The sequence below is a fragment of the Gopherus flavomarginatus genome, chromosome 12 (genome assembly GCF_025201925.1).
Source record: "Gopherus flavomarginatus isolate rGopFla2 chromosome 12, rGopFla2.mat.asm, whole genome shotgun sequence".
NCBI classification, from domain to species: Eukaryota; Metazoa; Chordata; order Testudines; family Testudinidae; genus Gopherus; species Gopherus flavomarginatus.
Genome location: NC_066628.1, coordinates 42848098 through 42868503, shown reverse-complemented (window position 1 = coordinate 42868503; position 20406 = coordinate 42848098). Strand labels below are relative to the sequence as shown.

The 20406-nt window shown below is 43.3% G+C and overlaps 1 protein-coding gene across 2 annotated transcripts; it reads left to right on the top strand.

The window, feature by feature from the left end:
- The first annotated feature begins 621 nt into the window (after positions 1–621).
- Positions 622–13474, top strand: C12H17orf67 (chromosome 12 C17orf67 homolog). 2 transcript variants are annotated; one of them, XM_050921434.1, is made up of 5 exons: positions 622–1158; positions 4966–5045; positions 5964–6064; positions 11366–11508; positions 13087–13474. In XM_050921434.1, exons 2-4 carry the CDS (start codon positions 5021–5023, stop codon positions 11480–11482), a joined length of 243 nt encoding a protein of 80 aa, XP_050777391.1. In that variant the 5' UTR covers positions 622–1158; positions 4966–5020; the 3' UTR covers positions 11483–11508; positions 13087–13474. The 2 variants fall into 2 exon arrangements, with proteins under 2 accessions (XP_050777391.1, XP_050777390.1); XM_050921433.1 differs by lacking the exon at positions 622–1158 and adding an exon at positions 2992–3055.
- The last annotated feature ends 6932 nt before the right edge of the window (positions 13475–20406 follow it).

Genomic DNA, 20406 nt, shown 5'->3' with positions numbered 1-20406 from the left:
GGCTGGAGGGGCGGAGGGGCCCAGCAGAGAGGAGGGGGAGCAGGCGGCTGGAGGGGCGGAGGGACCCAGCAGAGAGGAGGGGAAGAGGCAGCTGGAGGGGCGGAGGGGCCCAGCAGAGAGGAGGGGGAGCAGGCGGCTGGAGGGGCGGAGGGGCCCAGCAGAGAGGAGGGGAACAGGCAGCTGGAGGGGCCCAGCAGAGAGGAGGGGAAGAGGCAGCTGGAGGGGCGGAGGGGCCCAGCAGAGAGGAGGGGGAGCAAGCGGCTGGAGGGGCGGAGGGATCCAGCAGAGAGGAGGGGGAGCAGGCGGCTGGAGGGGCGGAGGGACCCAGCAGAGAGGAGGGGAAGAGGCAGCTGGAGGGGCGGAGGGGCCCAGCAGAGAGGAGGGGAACAGGCAGCTGGAGGGGCCCAGCAGAGAGGAGGGGAAGAGGCAGCTGGAGGGACTGAGGGACATCAGGAGAGAGAAGGGGAAGCAGGTAGCTGGAGAGGCATCAGGAGCAAGGAGGGGAAGCAAGTGGGCGGAGGGGCAGAGGGGCATCAGGAGAGAGGAGAGGAAGCAGGCAACTGGAGGAGCAGAGGGGCACACGAAAGAGGAGGGGAAGCAGGCAGGGCAGCGCTGCTTGAGTACTCATAGGCAGGGCAGGGGCAAAGCAAAGGCCCCTCTGGTTCAGGGACTGAAAATGAATGGTCTGCAAACAAAGTAAGGGGCCCCTCAGGCACAGAGGCGAGACCCCACTCTGAACGTCCATCCATCTAAAGATACAAGGGCAGATTCTGCTCTGGGCATCACGGGTGTGATTCAGCAGTAACTGTGCCGAGCGTAGCAGAGTCACTGCAGATTTTTAGCGTTTGAAGGCAGAATCCAGTCAGACGTTGCCACAGGGCTCTGTCACGTTTTGAAAACAATGCACAGGGCTTCACTCATTAATATCAGGGCCTGATCTCTCAAATCCTAAGTACTGTACTGGCTGATTAAAGATTCTTATGCTTCCCCTTTTTAAGCTCCAGTTGGATTTTGCAAGAGCCCAACAAAGGCTTATTTTCGGCCATTCACACAGAACTGCAGTCCATCAACTCCAGAGCAAATTTAATGGCTAGACTATAGAAGAAGTTCAGGACCCTGAACAAAGCAAACACAGGGTATCTTCTGCAGGTTAAGTGGGTAGGCTTATACTGTTGTAACTTTTCTTTCTATTACCTCAGGTATAAAGAATTATCTCTAAATTCCATTTTATAGTTGTCAACAGAAATTAAGATTTAATTCTGCACCAAGACTCCCCTCTGTTTTTAGTTTCAGTTTATATTCTTGTTCTTGAGCTTGTCATCCTCTGTCAGTTTCCTGGAACCCACCCTTTCTGTATTCTGAGGCTGCTCACTACAACGTTGGTGGTATTCTCTTTTTAGGTCTGATTCAATTTTGTGAAACAAAATGGGTGTATATAAAAGCAGCAAAAATACCATGGACTCAGCCTTTGACCAAGTTGCAGCTCTGTGCACATCTCCTCTGCTGAGTTGTGCTGTCAAGGATAGAAATCACCAGCCTAAAGTATAAGGGATGCTGGGCTAAGTAGTGTTGCACTAACATGTGCCAACCATGACCTCTCCCACAGCACTCTGCCCTCTTTCTGCCTCCAGTAATTGGGGTTTGTGAAAGCCTGAAACAGCAGAGCAAAATACTGGTGCCCTACTGTTTCCCTCCCAGTTTATCTTTCTGCCGCTTACACCTTTGCAGAAGAGGTGGCCTGAATTTGACTCAATCTCTTATTTTCCAGAAAATGAAATCCTAGTGTTTGTAGCCTTTACAGATAGCTAGAACATAGATACATTTTTCTAATCTACATTGTCCTTGTCCCTATTTTTTCCATTTTAAATTAAATTTCTTGCAGTAAGGGACCAACCCCAACTCAGCATCTCCTTACATTGTTCCAATCTGCTTTCTCCTGATTATGTCTGTATGAATAAATCCTGTTTTCCTCACTGCTCCTATCTGATCAGTTTCCGTCTCTCACTACTTTGATTTTGGTGACTAAGCCAATTTTGCATTCAGCCAAGAATATTCCTATTAATACCAAATTTACCACATCAACCTTAAACTACCCTTATAGCAGGGGTGGGCAAACTTTTTGACTTGAGGGCCACATCTGGGTATGGAAATTGTATGGTGGGACATGAATGCTCGCAAAATTGGGGGCTGGCGTGCAGGATGGGGTGAGGGCTTTGGCTGGGGGTGCGGGCTCTGGGATGGGGCTGGGGATGAGGGATTGGGAGCTCAGGAGGGTGCTCCAGGCTGGGACTGAGGGATTTGGCGGGTGGGGGCAGGATCAGGGCTGGGGCAGGGGGGTTGGGGTGTGAGATGGGGTCGGGGTGCAGGCTCCAGGCAGTGCTTACCTCAAGTAGCTCCCAGAAGCAGCAGCATGTCCTCACTCCAGCTCCTATGCGGCAGCATGGCCTGGCGACTCTGTGCGCTGCCCTGTTTGCAGGCACCGCCCTGCAGCTCCCGTTGGCCAGGATTCTTGGCCAATGGGAGTTGTGGGGGCAGCGCTTGGGGCAGGAGCAGTGCGCAGAGCCCCCTGGCTGCCCCTACATGTAGGAGCTTAAGGAGGGACCTGCTGATGCTTCTGCGAGCTGTGTGGAGTGAGGCAAAGCCCTGATCCCGCTCCTCAGCTGGAGTGCCAGAGCACGGCAAGCCCCAGACCCCACTCCCTGGTGGGAGCTCGTGAGCTGGATTAAAATGTCTGGAGGGCCAGATGCGGCCCCTGGGCCATAGTTTGCCCACCTCTGGGCTGGGATTTTAAAACAAGCCTAAGGGAGTTAGGCTCCTAACTGCCACTGAAGTTTAATATCATCTTGGTGCCTAACTCCCCTCAGAGTCTTTTAGGTGGTACTGTGTCAAAACTTTTCCCCAAATCACATTTGTTGAACATGAATTGTCCTTTCCATAAATCTGAGCTTATTTTCTTTGAACAGTCTGTACCCAAGCAAATGTGTTTTCATAAACGTTCAGGCTGAATGACTTTTATTGTAGATGAAGGAAAATGGCAATAAGAGAGAACAAAAAGGTCAGTACCCAGAAAAAAAAATCTTAATAATTACATAAGTTCACACTATGCAATACGTAGGGTCCTATCAAATTCACAGTCCATTTTGGTCAATTTCATGGTCATAGGATTTTAAAAATCATAAATTTCATGATTTCAGATATGTAAATCTGAATTTTCATGGTGGTGTAATTGTAGGGGTCCTGACTCAAATAGGAGTTGTGGCAGGGTCACCAGGTTATTGTAGGGGGGGGTTGCGGTACTGCTACCCTTACTTCTGCTACTGCTGGTGGGGGCTGCCTTCACAGCTGGGTGGCTGGAGAGTGGCGGCTGCTGGCCAGGAACCCAGCTCTGAAGGCAGCAGCACAGAAGTAAGGGTGGCATGGCATGGTATTGCTGGCGGCGCACTGCCTTCAGAGCTGGACACCCAGCCAACAACCTCCACTCTCTGGCCACCCAGCTCTGAAGGCAGTGAAGAAGTAAGGGTTGCAATACCGCTAGCCCCCTGCAACTCCCTCTTGGGTGAGAACCCCTAGTTTGAGAAATGTTGGTCTCCCCCCAGGAAATTTGTATAGCATAGGGTAAAAGCACACAAAAGACCAGATTTCACCGAGGGAGACCAGATTTCACGGTATGTGACGCATTTCTCATGGCCGGGAATTTGGTAGGGCCCTAACAATACGTAATTCATTCATTGGAAGTCAGGCTGTAAGTCTCTCAAGTTGTGCACTGAAAAATCAAGGTACCCAAAATTAGTGGCTACTTTTGAAAACTCCTGGCCTTTTTGAGCATAGCCACACAACAGGTCTGTGACAGAGTTGGGACTGGAACTCAGGAGTTCCTTGCTACTAGCTCTATGCAGGGCTGCCCAGAGGATTCAGGGGGCCTGGGGAAAAGCAATTTTGGGGGCCCCTTCCATAAAAAAGTTGCAATATTATAGAATACTATATTCTATAATATGGGGGCCTCTGCAGGGTCTGGGGCAAATTGCCCCACTTGCCCCCTCTTCTGGGCAGCCCTGGCTCTATGCTTAGTTCACTAGATTTCACTGCTTCACTTCACTGGCTATTTTGAGTGGGGTCAACCTTTACAGTGGCAGCTGCACCATGCTAGCCTGTGAGTGTCAGATTTTATAAGCTAAGAAGTGTAGGGCCTGGTTGGGAGATCTCCAAGTGAAATCCAGGTGCTGCTGGAAGCATGGTGGTGGTGATTCAGTTGGTGGTACTCTTCCCTCTGGAGTTGGTGCTAATCATTGCAGTCCTACTTGAGCTCTAAACTGAGTTGTTGCTTTCTGACTACATTACACCCAGTGGAGTTTCACAGGGAAAAGTTATTTCTCATCCTAAAAACTACTGGGTGTTGTGTGGATGGTTCTGAATGTCTGTCACATTGCACTTTGAGGGAAGTACAAAAGTTCAGTTTTTAAAAAGGCAGAAACCGGTAAGCTAATTCTTTAGAAATCTGGTTGTTCTCTCGCATCTGCCAGGTGTGTCCTTTTCCTATCAGGTTATGTTTACTAGCAAGGATATTTACAATCTTGTCCATTTCTGACTTTCCTTGCAAACAGTAGAATTAACTGAGTATTAATTTCCACGATTCTGTCCATTCGATAAACTCTCCATACTTTAGCTATGGTAGTTCAGCTTTTCAAGAGTTAAACCAACATATTAAGATGCAACTTTATGCTTGAATAAGGTCATATATGCAGCACCCTTTGACACAGGGGCCCCTCACTGGCTGCCTGCCAAATTAAAGCTCAAGAGTCTAGGTTTGTTTTTTTTTTAAATTATTATTTCTCTTGAATCACACTATTAAAACCATACCTTGCCATGCTGAATGTAATGCAACGTGTTTTATCTTCACAGAGTTAAAATATCTAGTATAACTTGGAAAACTGCAGTGGAATAGTAAGCTTTTCTATTTTCTTTCAGTCAGGAACAGAGAATGTTTAAGCTGATAATAGCTGTATTCAAAACTTAGACCCAGATGTCTTCAAAGTCCAAATCATACTGTAAGTCAAATTAGTCAAAGCATAAACAAACATCTGTGACTGACGTAGCTGCTTCAAATAGGCTAATACCTCAGTCAGTGTTATTCATTTTGGAACAGGCTGAGAGAAAGCAGAATCAAAATGAAGTTACTTGTGTTTATCTTCATTTTGGTCATCTTGACTATTTTTACAGGTAGGAGTTCATATCGAACAAATCAGCTAATGTTCATAGAGCTGGAGTGCGTTTGATGATAATATTAATGTTTTAATCTTGTATTTAGGTATCTTAATATTTGCTTTTTTTTTTACCTGTTACAGTATAATGATATTAAATATCATGTTATACTGCAGCCTTCCAGTAATTTTATTTTTAACAATCATACTACCATACAGGCATTTTTATCTCTATATCACAACCTTGGAGTCATTTATTGATTAAAAAGAAAGATGTTTTCATTTATAAATCTACATATTTAATGTCCTTGACTATTTCACCATTTAATGCAATTTCTTTGTCTTAATACTTATTTCAACGAAAGTCAGAGTAGTTAGCTTTGGTTTGAAAAATAGCCCTAAAAATAGTGCAACATAGAAATCAATTTAACAAAAAACTGGCAGGATTAATACAAATATTAAATAGGTAGGTGCAGTTATAGTTTTCTAATTTTGGGAAGGACTGTTATAATATGGTGTTCTGAGAAGGTTTTGCGTATTGTTAGTAGCATTAGCTTATAAAAAACACAAGTATATTATAAAAATGGTTTAAAATTCCACTCATCTCTTCTGGAATGCAATATCCCCTGGGAAGGGGCTGTAATGAAAGAGCACTTTGTGTATTGACAAAAATCAGACCTGAAAACATTTCACCATGGACCTGAAAGATAAAATATTAACTTTGTGTTAATTTCATACTTTATTTCTTCCTCCCTCCTCCTTTAGATACTTCACCAATTTTGACTGAAAAAGAAGCTAAACAGATTCTGAGAACCCGTCGTGAAGATAGACCAAGAAAAGCTGGTTTCCCTGATGAGCCAATGAGGGTGATTTTTAATTTTTCTTTTAAAAACGAATACACTAGAACAGTTCATTGTATATTGTGCTTAATGTTGTATTTGCATAGATAGGATTCTACTCAATCAGTGTATCTGGTTGCAAACTCGACTCTTTTAAACAATGGACTGAAATATTTTGTAAACCCCTTTCCACTCTTTAAACTACTGTTGGATAGCATTCTCTGAATGATGAATATCTTGGGACTGTACATACCTGCGAAGTGTGGGGGTTATCTATAATCTACGTCGGTCATCATTTTAAAGTGTAGAATCAATTATTGATCAAAAGATAGCATCTCGTCTGTACAAATGTTTAGTTCATCACGTTATTTCTGAAAAATTAAACTCTGCAGTACAAAGTGTAGTTTGCTTGCTTTACATTTTGCACTGAAAGCTGGCAGAGGGATGCAGGTGTCAGTGGTCAGTGTGGAGATTTAGGTAGCTCAGAACTGACTTTAAAAGCCATTTAGCTGCATCTATTAATTTTTTCTACAAGTGCTAGGGATAGGTTTATATATTATGAGAGTAGTCACTTCTTTAATTGTTAGAGTAAAGTAACTGTATGTTTTTTTCACATAATATTTGCTATTATTTACTTATTTAGCACATTAAAAATACAAAGAAAAATAAAAAAAAAAAAGACAGAGAGGACCCTTCTGTTTTACTTGCTTTTGACAGGATGTGTGATACAGCCCCAGACTTCTCAAAAACTACTTACAGCATTTAAAAATTACTGCACATTTCTCTCCAAAGTAAATATACGGTGTTAAAATTATATGGTTGTAAAGAGGCTAAAAGCCACAGAAGCCAGAAAGCGGACAATATACTGTGCACATATGATGAGCATAATGGGCTCAATCTGACAAGATGCTGAGTACACCTCATGTTAGTGGGAGTTGAGGACGCTCAGCACCTTGCAGACTTGAGCCCAGTGTGTACAGAGCATGTGGTTGGGGAAGGGTGGTAGTTCCCTCTATCCCCTGGTTAGTGCATACTAGCCAGGAATAACCCATCTGGCAGCCAGGGAGAGCTGAATTTACAACTCTGCCCACTTACACACTCTCCTCTTTGTCCACCACATTGGCATCACCACATCAATCCTGACACAATGACTCTTCCAACATCAGAGTGCCCCACCGACCTGAGACAATGGGAGCCGTACCCTACATGGCCAAATGCAGCAAAAACCACTGGCCATAGGCTCCCCAGCTGACCTCAACATCCTGGATTATACTGGTTTCAAAGTATGGTCAAAGCAGCCTCATTCAGGGGCAGGACATTAGCAGGAACCCAGGTTCCACCTAAAATGATATGCAGCAACACCAGGATGGCTATTAAATGTAATAGAATAGATCAGAAAAAAATGGATTGGATACATTCCTGCACAACAGCATGTTACATAAAACTTGTGATCCAGGTAGGTGAAATTCACACAGCCTTCACAGCAAGTCCCAGTAATGAGCAAGAATAATGACCGCAGCCTCTTGTCTTCACTGGCAGGGGGGTTTTAAGGCTACAGGAGCCACACAGCAGTGGATCTTTGTTCACTGCTGGTCTGGCCTTGCCCTCTCCCCAGTGCCACTTCCCATGCCATTAGGGCTGGTTGAAATTTTTCTGTTGAAGCTTTTTCTTTCAATGAAACATTAGGTTTTAGACAAAACCATCTTTCCCACAGAAAATGGCAACGTTTCATTAAAGTCCCCCCATCTTTGGTTTTTGATGAAAAATTTAAATTTTCCAGAAGGAAAAAAAAAACCATACCAGTCTATGCTGAGAATGGAGATTTCCCCTTCTCTGCACATAAGAGGTGCAGAGATTCCCTTGTGTAACTCCAGCAGCCTCTTGCACAGTCTGACCACAGAGTTTAAGGAGTCCTTTGCACCAGGGTGAAATTTACACTGGGATGAACGCACTTGCTAAACTACCTCTGTTAATTTATTTTAAGTAAATGGTACATGTATTAAGCCAGCTCATGCTCAGTCAGGGCTGAAGAAGAACTCTATGTAAACTCAATAGCTCATCTCTCTCACCAACAGAAGTTGGTCCAATAAACGCTATTAACGTCACCCATCTTTTCTCTCTACAGTCCTTTTAGTTGTGCTAAGCTTTGAAGAGCAATTAATCAACCATCCCTTTGCAGAGCATGTGTGCTAATGAGAAAATATAGCTGGTTTAAAAATTGATGGATGATTAAACCTAGTGCAAATTAAATAGGAAGGATTTTACCTTTAATATAGACTCTTAGGAAAAGATCTGTATTTCGTCTGACTCCCAAAGCAGCCAGGATTCGATGAGACAGCTGATTTCATTAGTGCGTTTTACTTAGGGTGCTAAAGGGAAGGTTTATTGGCCATTTCCATTATAACTACATTCTCTAAGGAGAGGCGTTTAATGTGCCTAGTTTAAATGACAGCTATTGTTCAACCTGTCAGCAGTTTTTTTCTTTTTGACACAAGCCCTTCCCCCTCACCACCACCACAACTAACCAAAAAAAAAAAATTGCAGCCAACGACAGGTGTCTGTATTCCCTCCTCACCACTCCGAGAACATATGAGTTAGTATCAAAGCTAGGCAAATATTTTACCACCCTGCATGAAACTGTTGGGACAATTGAGGACTGGGGAAGCAGAGCACCTGAGGTGTTGTCTACTACTACTGGGGAAAAAGCATTGGATTTGGTTCTCAGACTGTGGATAGGGACCCCAAAGTGTGTCGTGACCCTGTTTAATGGGGCTATCAGGGCTGGCATTAGACTTGCTGGAGCCTGCGACCAAAGCCCGAGCCCCACTGCCCAGGGCCGAAGCCAAAGACCGAGCCCCCCAACTCAGGACCAAAGGCCGGGCCTTCAGCCCTGGCTGGCAGAGCTTACGCTACAGAACCTCGAGCTGAGGCTGAAGCCCTTGGGCTTTGGTTTCCCCTCCCCCTTGGGGCAGTGGGGCTCAGGCAGGCTCAGGCTTTGGTTCCCCCCTCCTGGGGTTGTGCATTAATTTTTGTTGTCAGAAGGGGGTCGTGGTGCAATGAAATTTAAGAACCCCTGGTAAGAAAACATGTTCTGATGCAATGACTATAACCAGCGTAGACTGGCTTTAGGTGGGGAACAATCACACATATTTCATTTTGTGCGAAAGCTATTTTTTTCAAACACCTTTTATTTAAAATTTCATAACAGAAACTAGTAGCTACTCCACCGGTGAGACACTGCCTTTGTATCTCACATCAAATTGATTGAAGTTGTGGCTGTAGAGTAGTACATTCAGCTGTGAAAGGAACCCATTTCTCGGCTGCCTGCCTTTGGAGAGATCTAATGATTGCTGAGGGTTTTCATTTCTGAATGGTGAAAATGCACTGGGCATAGCTAGATTTTATTTTGGGGAACTACTGAAAACGAGGGGGTCTGCTCCTGCTCCCAGTGAAGTCGACTGGGAGGCTTCTAATTAACTTCAGCGGAGATCAGATACCACAGGAATGGGAGTGGTATAAATAAATTCGCTCTTTAGTGAATCAGTAGATTGAGGAAGTCTCCACTGTGGTAGAAAGTACAACAGATATTGCTGGCCACTATTTTTTTTCTCAAGACAGTTGCAAGTAAATTCCAAAGGTAGTTTTAAAAGCCCCCTATTTCTGAAATGGACTTTGGTAGTGCCTGTGATTATTGCCATGTGACTCATTTCACCTCTGCCTTTACTTATTTAGAGCCTGCGCCCATTGAGGTCAATGACAAAACTCTTATTAACTTCAAGGATGCTGGACCAGGCCTGAATTATTTTTTTACTTCTGTGGTCCTACTTTCTCCACTTATAATGCTGTTGGCTGAGTTTTCCATTCTGCATAGGGGATTTGGATACTTACTGAAGCATGAAAACCCAGGAGGCAGCTTTAAAAATCTCAGCCAGTATATTCTGATACTTACCTCATCTCTCTTGCATCCTGAATCTGGTGCCCTAGGTTTAAGGTATAATGTTCAGTTCAAACAGAGAACTAACACCACCAGAACTGATAAGTGGCCTATATCATAATATGCTTAAAGGGACATGCCAAGTACTTTGGGTCAAACAATGTTTTGGAGCATATATCTCTCTAGAGAAGGCCAGCCTGCTGGCTGAGGGAGCACAGTCTAAGTAGCACTATTAGATTTGTGCTAATTATTGATGACATAACAGATGGTGCTTTTGTCAAATAAGGAAGTATGCAATTCATTGCTACTGTACATGTACAGTATATATATGTAAGGTCATTCAGAAAACAAATTGGGATTTCAGTGTAAATAGAGTTTATAAGCATAAAACTGGGGAAGAAACAGAATCAGATAACTCTGGGAAAGCATCACGCATAATAGACCTTGGGAGTTTTTGGATGGGAAGGGATACTGCAAACTACCTTTCTCTTCAGGGATAAACTAGCCCAGGATACTGAACACATCCAAGGGACTAGTGCCCACCCCAAAGAATTACATCTCATTGACCACCACAAGTCATAGTAAACCATTGAAAACCTGGGATATATGGCAATTCTTTCTAGCCCTGATGGGTTGTGAGATATCAGACCTCAAAAATCACCCAGGATGGGGAAGAAGTGACACTGAAAATGGGCTGGCATTTCTCTGTTAGCTAGGTGATCCATATCCAGATGGGGTTACAACAGGTGATAGTAGAGAACGTGCAATATAAAAGTTCAGCATGATATATGTTGGTATGATGGTAATGTTCAAATGTACAATGAAAACAGAGAGAGAGAATTGTTAATGTTTGCAGGAAAGCTGATTACACTTGTGAACTAGAACCCTTTTAAAGGGTCGGGGAATGTCATACCAATACATTCGATTTACTTACATGGAAAAAACATAGAATTTTATCGATCTCGTAAGGAAGATCAGTGAATGACTGGTACTTACCAGAATCTCCTTTAGAACTACTCAGTGATCCAGAATCATTCCGTGGTTTTAAGCTGCTGTAGATGTTCCTGCAAAAATCCATGTCCACCCTCTGGGCCAGCAGAAGCTTTAGTGTGTGTATTTTAAAAAAAACATAGTGTCCATGCAAATTTCTCTCTTAGCACTAATGCAAATGTCTGCCTGTAAAAATAAACACTAACAGGAGTATTCATGGAATGCAGTAACAATGGTGAGATTTGATCAGCCTGATTTGCAGGCTATTTTCAAGGTGACATAGCTTCACTCTCTGGGTTAAATTCAGCCCCTTTGTAAGGTGTGAAATCCCACTGAATTCAATGGGCTTACACCAGAATTGAGTGAATACACAAGTTTAACGCTGTTTTCTTTTCTCAAAACAGGAACACATGCTTTACCTCCAGCGCTTGGAGCAGAGATCAGAAGAACAATTCCTTGAGCATTGGTTAAATCCACACTGCTACCCACATTGCAACAGGAATTTAGTTCATCCAGTCTAAAGGGTTTGTTTTCCCCCCAGTTACTGGTATGTGTTCTCCTTTGTGAAGCATCATAGTTCCTTCAAAATAAAGGGACGAATTCTCTGCTGGTATATACTGAAGTCAATGAGTAATGTCTGTTCACACCTGCAGAGAATTTGGCACAGAATGTTATTTTTTCATAGATTCTCAGACCAGAGGGGACCACTGTGATCATCTGGTCTGACCTCCTGTATTGCACAGGCCAGAGAACTTTCCCAAAATAATTTTTAGAGCAAATCATTTAGAAAAACATCCTATCTGGATTTAAAAGTGGTCAGTGATGGAGAATCCTCCACAAGCCTTGGTAAATTATTCAGTGGTTACTATCCAGGGTGCAAGTTAAAGCTGAAATAATCAAGCATACACTTAAAATCTTCTGGACACCACAACTACTCTGCTGCCTTATAGCACAGAGTTGTACGGACTTCAGTTCACCTAATCATACAGATGTTGGTGCAGGGAGCAGCAGACTGTGTATGGCTGTTGCATTCTGCAGCAAGTATTAGTGGAGACAAGACATGGGTGTAAATAAGGTTATTCACTATTCATACAACTCTATGCTGAGCTATAGTCAGTCTCATGTTCTCTGTGCACCTGCTCTCTTCCTTGCAAATGCACAGGATACAAAAAGGAGAAGGGAAAAGTGGACAATGCGCATGTCTGAGGGAACAGGAGTTTATGCCTGATTCTTGTCATGCTAATAAAGTACTTGACTACATAATCCCCTTCTACCTGGGAGTAAGTTGGTGACTGCCTAGCAGCACTCATTAATACAGCTCCTGACTTCCCTGCACTCCTTGTCCTGCTCATCTGTTTATACCTTGTGATTATTTGCACAGTTCTAGGCACCTGGGTTGTGGCAGTATGACACTCACAGTGGTCATCATTAAAAAGGCAACATTTAGCAACAAGCACGTGGTGGTGTCTGAGATTCTGCTTCATATGCCCGATCCTACAAAGAGTTGGGCTTGTTCTGTGGTGCCTCAGGTACCATAGTTTCATAGCAGTTGTGCTCTCCCACTGACACGGCTCTGTGCCTATGAGCGCTTATGTTGGTGTAACTTATGTTGCTCAGGGGGTGGTTTATTCACACCCATGAGTGACATAAGTTATGCAGACAGAGGCTGTAGTGTAGATACAGCCGTAGGAACAGATTTTCAAAGGTATTTAGGTGCCTAAAAAAGCACCTAGTGGGATTTTCAAAAGTGCCTAACTCTTGCTGAGTTCAGTGGGAATTAGCCACCTAACCCATAAAATCTCACTAGGCTGCTGGACATGTGCATCTGTAGGTGCCTAAATACCTTTGAAAATCTGGCGCTTCAGTGGAAAAACACCAACTTACAAAAGTGGAAGATCTGTCCCTTTAAAAAAAACAAAACCCGAAAGCTTTGATTCTGGGACATAAGATGGCAGCATCCAAAAAATGTAGCAGTTGGTCCAATTTTACCCTTGCTCCCAGTGTGGGGGTATTGTGAAGATTACTGTTTGTCCATCACTTAGAAGATGTGAAGCGCTATGTACGTTCTTAATATTGACAACCCGTCTTTCTGTGTTTTAACAATATTTCCCCACTCCTTTTCCAGATCTCCCCAGGTGTGTTTAAGAGGAAACGGTCTATGATTATGTTAAACAGGACGAGGTTCATCCAGCATCTGCTATGTACTAACTATCGAGCTGAATGTCTTTGGAATATTGAGCAAACTTAGCATGTAGCAAGGCTTTCTTTTGTAATCAGACATATTTAAAACAATTTCATTGACTCATGTAGATCACCATAATTTTTCAACCCATCGGTAAGCGAATGGTTTATATGCATGAATCTAGGGCTTCTCCTAAGATTTTAGAAATGGGGCAGAATAAGTCACCAACTTGTCTTAGAACATGTTTATTTGGGGCACTATCTTAGTATATACTGAAACAGGAGGAGGCTTTAAGAGAAAGGAATAAATACGAATGGAAAATAAAAACATGATGAGGCTGCCACCCTTTGGGGTTTTGGATTATAGAATTTCTGCAGTTTTAATAGTATTGTAGTAAGCACAACATTTATGCAGCATTAACCTTTTATGTTAGTTGTCTCGCAAGTTATTTCACCTACTATGTCATAATAAAAGCTCAAATCAAATCCACTGACATTTGATTTTGTTACACTGAAATCAGACGATGTGTGTTGATAAAATCAGTCAGGTGTGGCTCGATATTTACCATATGAACCGTGCATGTTATTCACTGGGGCAAAGCATGACAGAGGAAATGTATAGACTGGGTGTATGTCTTTGGCTGGGGACAATGCCACCATTCAGCGAACTTTCTATACAAAAATAATACATTTGAGGCCTCTGTTTCATACATGCAGCCACATGGATTTTTTTGTAGGATTTCACAAGTGGAACTGAGGGCAGAATTTGGTAATTCAAAGGGGGAAGGAAAGGACAGATCCATTAGATGCGTGGGAAGTTCTGACACTCAGAATACTTTAAAGTAGGTAAGGCAGTGCTATTGCCGAACGGACAGTACGTACCGCCTTCTCTTGGGCACATGAACGTACATAAGGAATATCTGAACACCTGCTCTTGTGGAGCATTCTTGGGAACCAGGCTTTAGGCAGAAGTTGAATCAACTAGGAGCTGTTTCTGCTTGGAAGTGTTTCATCAGTGGCAGGGCCGGCTCCCGCTTTTTTGCTCCCCCAAGTGGCGAAGAGGGAAGAAAAACAAACAAACAATAAAGCCGATCGACGGCACTTCGGTGGGAGCTCAGTTGTGCCACTTCATTCTTTGGAGGCAATTCGGCAGCAGCTCCTTTGCTCCCTCTCTTCCTCTTCGGCAGCAGCTCTAAGAGGAAGAGAGGGACTGAGGGACCCGCCACCGAATTGCTGCCAAAGACCCAGACGTGGCGCTCTTTTCCATTGGCCGCCCCAAGCACCTGCTTCCTGCTCTGGTGCTTGGAGCCGGCCCGGACTAGTGGCACTCATCTGTTTGTTCTGCTACGGGCATTTGTGCTGCTTTTCAGGGAGAAGCTGATTGTGAACCTGCTTGTGCAGTGCCTTTCTCCTATCCTCGGATCCTGAATGCTGATCATACCCATTTCATTCCCTAACATTGTTTTGGGATGGTTGGGGAATCAAATGGGAGGCTCCAGTGCTGTGAGAAACCTCCTGATGGCTTCTAGTGATCTCTTTCAGAAGCAAGGAAAGGGGTCTGTAAGCCGTGTGCAGACTCACTGGCTGGAGAAAGAGAAATAAAAGTTCCGACTATTGGTCACTTCACGTATCTTCCTTAGGGCTCAGCTCAGACTACCAGGCAATAACCACCTGAGGCCTTTCCAGCCTCAGCCCGCTGGGAAGAGAGAGGACACAGACTAACCCCATGGGAGCTTCATTTGCATCAGCTTTCCCTTTCCTTTTATAGCCATGCCCAGCTCTAAACACACATACATCCCCCGTACTGCTTCTAAACTCTTCTTGTGTGGTGTTGTCTAAAGACCCCTTACAGGGACATGTCTTGTGCCTCTTTGTGCACCCCCTTCTCTGTCCCCCAAATCTGCACCACTTCCAGTGCAAGGAAAACCTCCCAAGCTAAGAAGGCACGGCTGTATTTGTCCTTTACTGCATACTTGAAGAGGGGCTTAAATCAGGAAGATAGTAATATAAGTCTCAATGGAGATCTTGTTCTATATATCATTATACAGGCCTATCATTAGACTGGCTCTCATTTCTGCTTTCATTTACACCAGCATAAATCCACTGAAGTCATTGGAATTACCAAATTTACATTTACATAAAGAAATCAGTCTTATATGACCAGTATTATCCGTCAGTATTGTGTAAATATAATAATAGAGTATTATTTTATTATCTCATTGTATTTTATATCACCAATCAGAATAGTGTACGTGATATAATATATTATGATGCGTTAACATTTTACTCATGAAAAGAAAATAATTAATAGACCTGTTAAGTGCAGAATGTCATCATTAAAGGTCAGTATGACATTTGAATTTGTATATTGTATCATAGTACTGTGTGCTGAGCAGGACCTTAATATAGATCCCTGTTTAATCAGAAGCCGATTTAGATTTCCCCGGGTTTCAGGGATCTGCTTATATAAGTAGCACACATATAATTAGTCTCCACCAAAACAAAGCCTGTGAACAGTGAATTAAAATAGTGTGACAAAGATTAAAATACTTTCAATATCACACCAAGATAACTCTCAGAGACCATCATTGCATTCACACTGGAATCCTGCTGACAGGTGACAAAATAAAGCCAATTCAGTGAAGATACAGATGATCAGAAGGTTTGCCATACTGGAATAGGCCTGTGGTCCATCTAGACCATTCTCCTGCCACTGAGATGGTTCTACTGGATAATTCAGAGGAAATTATTTAAATCTCATAGCACCCTCAAACAATGTCAATAATCTCCAATTAAAGCTCTAAGAACAAGAAAATGCAATCGGGCTGCTTCTCTGTCCTTCATTCTCCACATCTAACATGGTAACAAAATGCTATGTAAATACTGAGCCAGATCCCGAAATTTGACAGCTCCATTGCAGTTAGTTGAAGTCATTGGGTGAAATCCTGACTTTACTGAAGTCAATGTGAAAACTCCTATTGACCTTAATAGGGCCTGCATCTCACCCATTGTGTTAATTGAAGTCACTGGAGCTACATCTGTTTATACCAGCTGAAGACCTGGACAACTAGCAACATACTTTGAGTGGCCTTTGGGCCTGATCCTGTGAGGCACTGAGGATCTCCTACAGGGATCTGAGAACTTGCTCAGCCCCTCCAGGACTGGGCTCCTGGTCAATGGCCAGTCCCAGATGCCTCCATGAACATTCAAATGACTGAGTTTGGGGGTTTTTTGGACCAACATTTTCAGAAAGCCTATCTGAAGCTCACCCATTCAAGCACTCATGGATAACAGTGCTAAACTTGCAGAGTAAAAAGTATGACATGACTGGGTGGTCTACATGTGAAACAATGGCATGATACTGCCCTGTGTTTGGATAATATTGGGCAAAGTCACTGAGCTATGAAGACAAAAGCAGAAACTTTATAAATGAAGATAACCTGAATACATTTTGAAATGTTAAGGAAAAAACATGAATGAACATAGCCAAAGGTTTTGCTATGACTGCACAACAGATCTATGACCAGACATACATGCCTTCATGGCTTGTCTCTTACTCGTCCACTTCACAACATTCAGGGTTGGGTTTTCACTTATGCTAATACCCTTTCATGCTCTCTTTTATAGCATGCAGAGGCCTTAAAGTGTGAGAAAACAGCCCACCAAGAATACCCCTTGGACAGAGAACCTTCTGCAACCAGTGCCGAGCTGACAGAAGGGCTCTGCTCTGGCCCTATTCCCAGCACCATACCGTGGGGAGCAGTTTGGAGGCATAGCCACAGTTTACTGCCCTACATTTATTCTCTGCTTCCTGCGGGGCCATAGGAATCAACGTTTAAGTGAGAGCAGCCCCGAGGCTCATAATTATGAGTGCCATGCCTGGAATTTAAGCCAAAGAAAAAGGCCTTAGTTTAGAAAGGCTTCCGTCACCTCTGTTTTCTGAACAGAGATGCAGCCGACTAACAGCAAATCATGTGCATGGCTCTGTGCCTTGGCCTCCTTTCCTCTCTCACCTTGTTTCCTCAATCATGAATCTGACTGCTGGAGAAAAATAAAAATGTCTATGCTGCCCTGACATGGTTTGGTAGTGTGGTCACACAACTCCTTATTCCCAGCTCCTCAACTGGCAAATGAGCGAGATCATGTTTCTTGAGGCTGGCCCAAACTCAAGGCTGGTCATCCTGCCAAAGATGCTTAGACTCAAAAACAGCCTGGCTGGCTTTGTTGGTGTCCTAGTGCACAAATGCTTCAGGGGAGACATCAGGCTGCTCACATGCTTTGAATTTGAATGAAATATAACAGAATAGATAATAATTCTCATCTGAGGAGCTCAAGACTCTCCAAAAATAGTCAAGGAGCATTATACCTCTTTTTACAAACAGAGAAATGGAGACAGAGAGGTGAAGTGAGTTGCTCAAGGCCACATGCAAAGCAATGGCAGAGCTAGAAATGGAACTCTGGTCTTCCGACTCTCAGCTTAGTGCCTAACACAACCCGGGGCTATGCTGCCTCTCTACCATTATCTAAGGGGGGAAATCCTGGGCTGCTTTCTTTTGCATACATAGGTGCTCTGATTCCTGAGTTTTCATTAACTTTATGCACACTGGGGATGAGACAACAGGGTGTAGATGAATCAACCCACACTGACACTAAAACGCAAACCAAACCCTATGTAACCCTTCCTGAAGTTCCAAATACTTTATTAAACCAAACTCACCATCATATGCATCTGCAACTCTTGGTCCTGACTGGGGCTGGACACTGAACTGATGAAAGATATGGGGAACTGTTCTGGAGGTGTTCCTGGCCTGATGAGAGGTACAAAGTACCAGAAACCTTACAGGAAATCTGAGCTGGTAGAATAAGGGGAGGGAAAACAGAAGGAAGAAGAGAGAATTAACCATGATGGCCTAAAGGTAAGGAGAGAGGAAACCAGACTGGATCATTGCAGTGTCTTTAGATACTTTGATAATTTGTGTAAGACACTTAAATGCTGCGAAGATGATCTCAGTCAAGGAGATGATCTCAGTCTATCTAGATGATAGATAATCACTTCTCAAGATTTCCAACCTACTTCTGCAGATTTAAGAAGCTAGGTCCTCAGCTGGTGTAAATTGGTATAGCTCCACTGAAGTCAATGGCCCCACATCAGCTGAGGATCCGGCCTAAGAACTGAATGGACCTAAATCATATCTGACTTCCGACCCTTTGGAAGCTTGCTCAGCATGGCTAACAAAGGAAGTGTGAGGCATAGCTGCAGATTGCTGACTGCTGTGAAGACACCAACACAGAGGGGTGCAAAAAGCTATCTAAATGATTTTTAAGAAGCCATGATGTGCTCGACAAAGAACAGGATCCCTCCTCCATGGAACTTACAGCCATTACAGGGATACAGTTAAACACAGTTAAACACAGTATGAAGAATGGCTATGAAGGTGAATGCAGAGTAGCTGTGTCAACACTGAAAATGGAAAGTTCAGCAGAATAGATGGTTTCCAGAAGCTCTTACAGGAGAGGCTTGGAAAGACTTGGGAAAGCTTTCATCTAGGCAAGAAATGAACATGATGTTTTTGTTTGGTTTTATGATCGTTTAACTTGTTTTATATTCAATATTTCTGATCCCATTCTGCCTTCTCTGATTTGAAACTGGAATGAGGCTTGGCGCAGAGCTGTGAGTAAAGTAACTGACCGCTAGATGTCAATGTTTCTGCATACAAATTGGAGCATATACTTGCTATTGAAAGGGCAGTCTTGCCTGATACATTTTTTTTTCGTATTCATGTGCGCCCTTTTCCTAAAGGGTTCAGATACTGAAATAAAAAGTCACTTCTCTTTTTAAGCAACCCAAACCTAGAGAGAGTGGTTAAAGATTTCCCCCCTTTGGATCCAAGATTCCTGTGAATATGGGTTTATTTGTGGGTCTATCTCTGGTCACATCTTGGTGCCAGTGGCAATGCCATAAAAAATGTTTGAATGGTTCCTTTTCTATTTTTTGCACGAGAACTGTAGCAGCTCCTGGTTATTTACTGTCACCTTTTACTTTGCATTTTGACACTAGATTCCAGAGATGCCATTTTGTGCTTCTGTTAAAATCTTTGCCACCAGAAGGATTCACAATGTGCTATCTTCAGTACTTCATTAGTAACAATAAGCTGCAGAATAACCCAGAATGGAGATAGTGTTTTGCATTTTCCAAGTGTGTTATGAACATTATATGATTACTATTTATTATAACAGTTGAATTTTGATAGCATTTGATGGTCCCAGTCAAAGATTGGGGCTCTGCAGCGCCAGGCGCTATACACACATATATCAAAACGATTGACTGTGCCCCAAAGAGTTTCCAGTTAAAGTCACATTGCCTCTGTGAAATGGGTAGGGAAATATTACTAACTTCCATTTACACATGAAGAAACTAGGAAAACGAAAGATCACGTCTGGAATTTTCAAAGGAGCCAACTCCCTTAGGAAATCCGAATTGAAATGACTTGTCCAAAAGTCAGATAAAGAGTCAGTGGAGGAGCTGTAGGATTAGAACGCAGGAATTCCTTGCTCCTAGCCCCATGCCCTTCTCACTGGACAACATAATCTTTGCTAGTCAAGAGCTCAGCAGCTGCTGAATTTATGTGGTTTACTGGCAACAACAATCATATTGACCTGATAGAAGAACTCTGAAGCTGCCTCCCAGCCAAGGCAGACAGTCGCACAGTAGCTTTGCTTGAGCTAAAGGGCTAAAGATAGCAACGTGGATGTTGTCACACAGGCAGCAGTTCAGATGAGCCACCTGAGCTCAGACCTATGGAGTCAGGAGGCTAGCCCAGGCTGCAATGTCCACTCTGCCATTTTTAGTGCATTAGTTTGAGCAGAGCTAGCATGAGTCTGTCTATCCAAGCTGGGAGGCATGCTCCTAGCTGCAGTGTAGACGTAGCTTCATTAAATTAAGGTCTAATCGAGGAAGCCCTCTTTTTATTGGTTTAAATAGGAATTGCATGTATTAAAGTCATGTAGGTCTGGGCTCTGTACAAACTCTGCATTGTTATATAGCAATAATTTTCCAGACAGCGAAGTCCAGCCACTTCTGGGTTGAAATGAGCAATTGCTTAACATGGCACAGCAATACTACACAGTGGTTTAGGACAGGAAGTAAAGAATAACTGTGGTGATGTGAATTACTATGAAGATGATTTAGGACTTGTCAACATGGCACTGTAGTCTGGACTATGGGGATGTGAACTCTAGAGCATGCTAATATGTTGTACTTTAA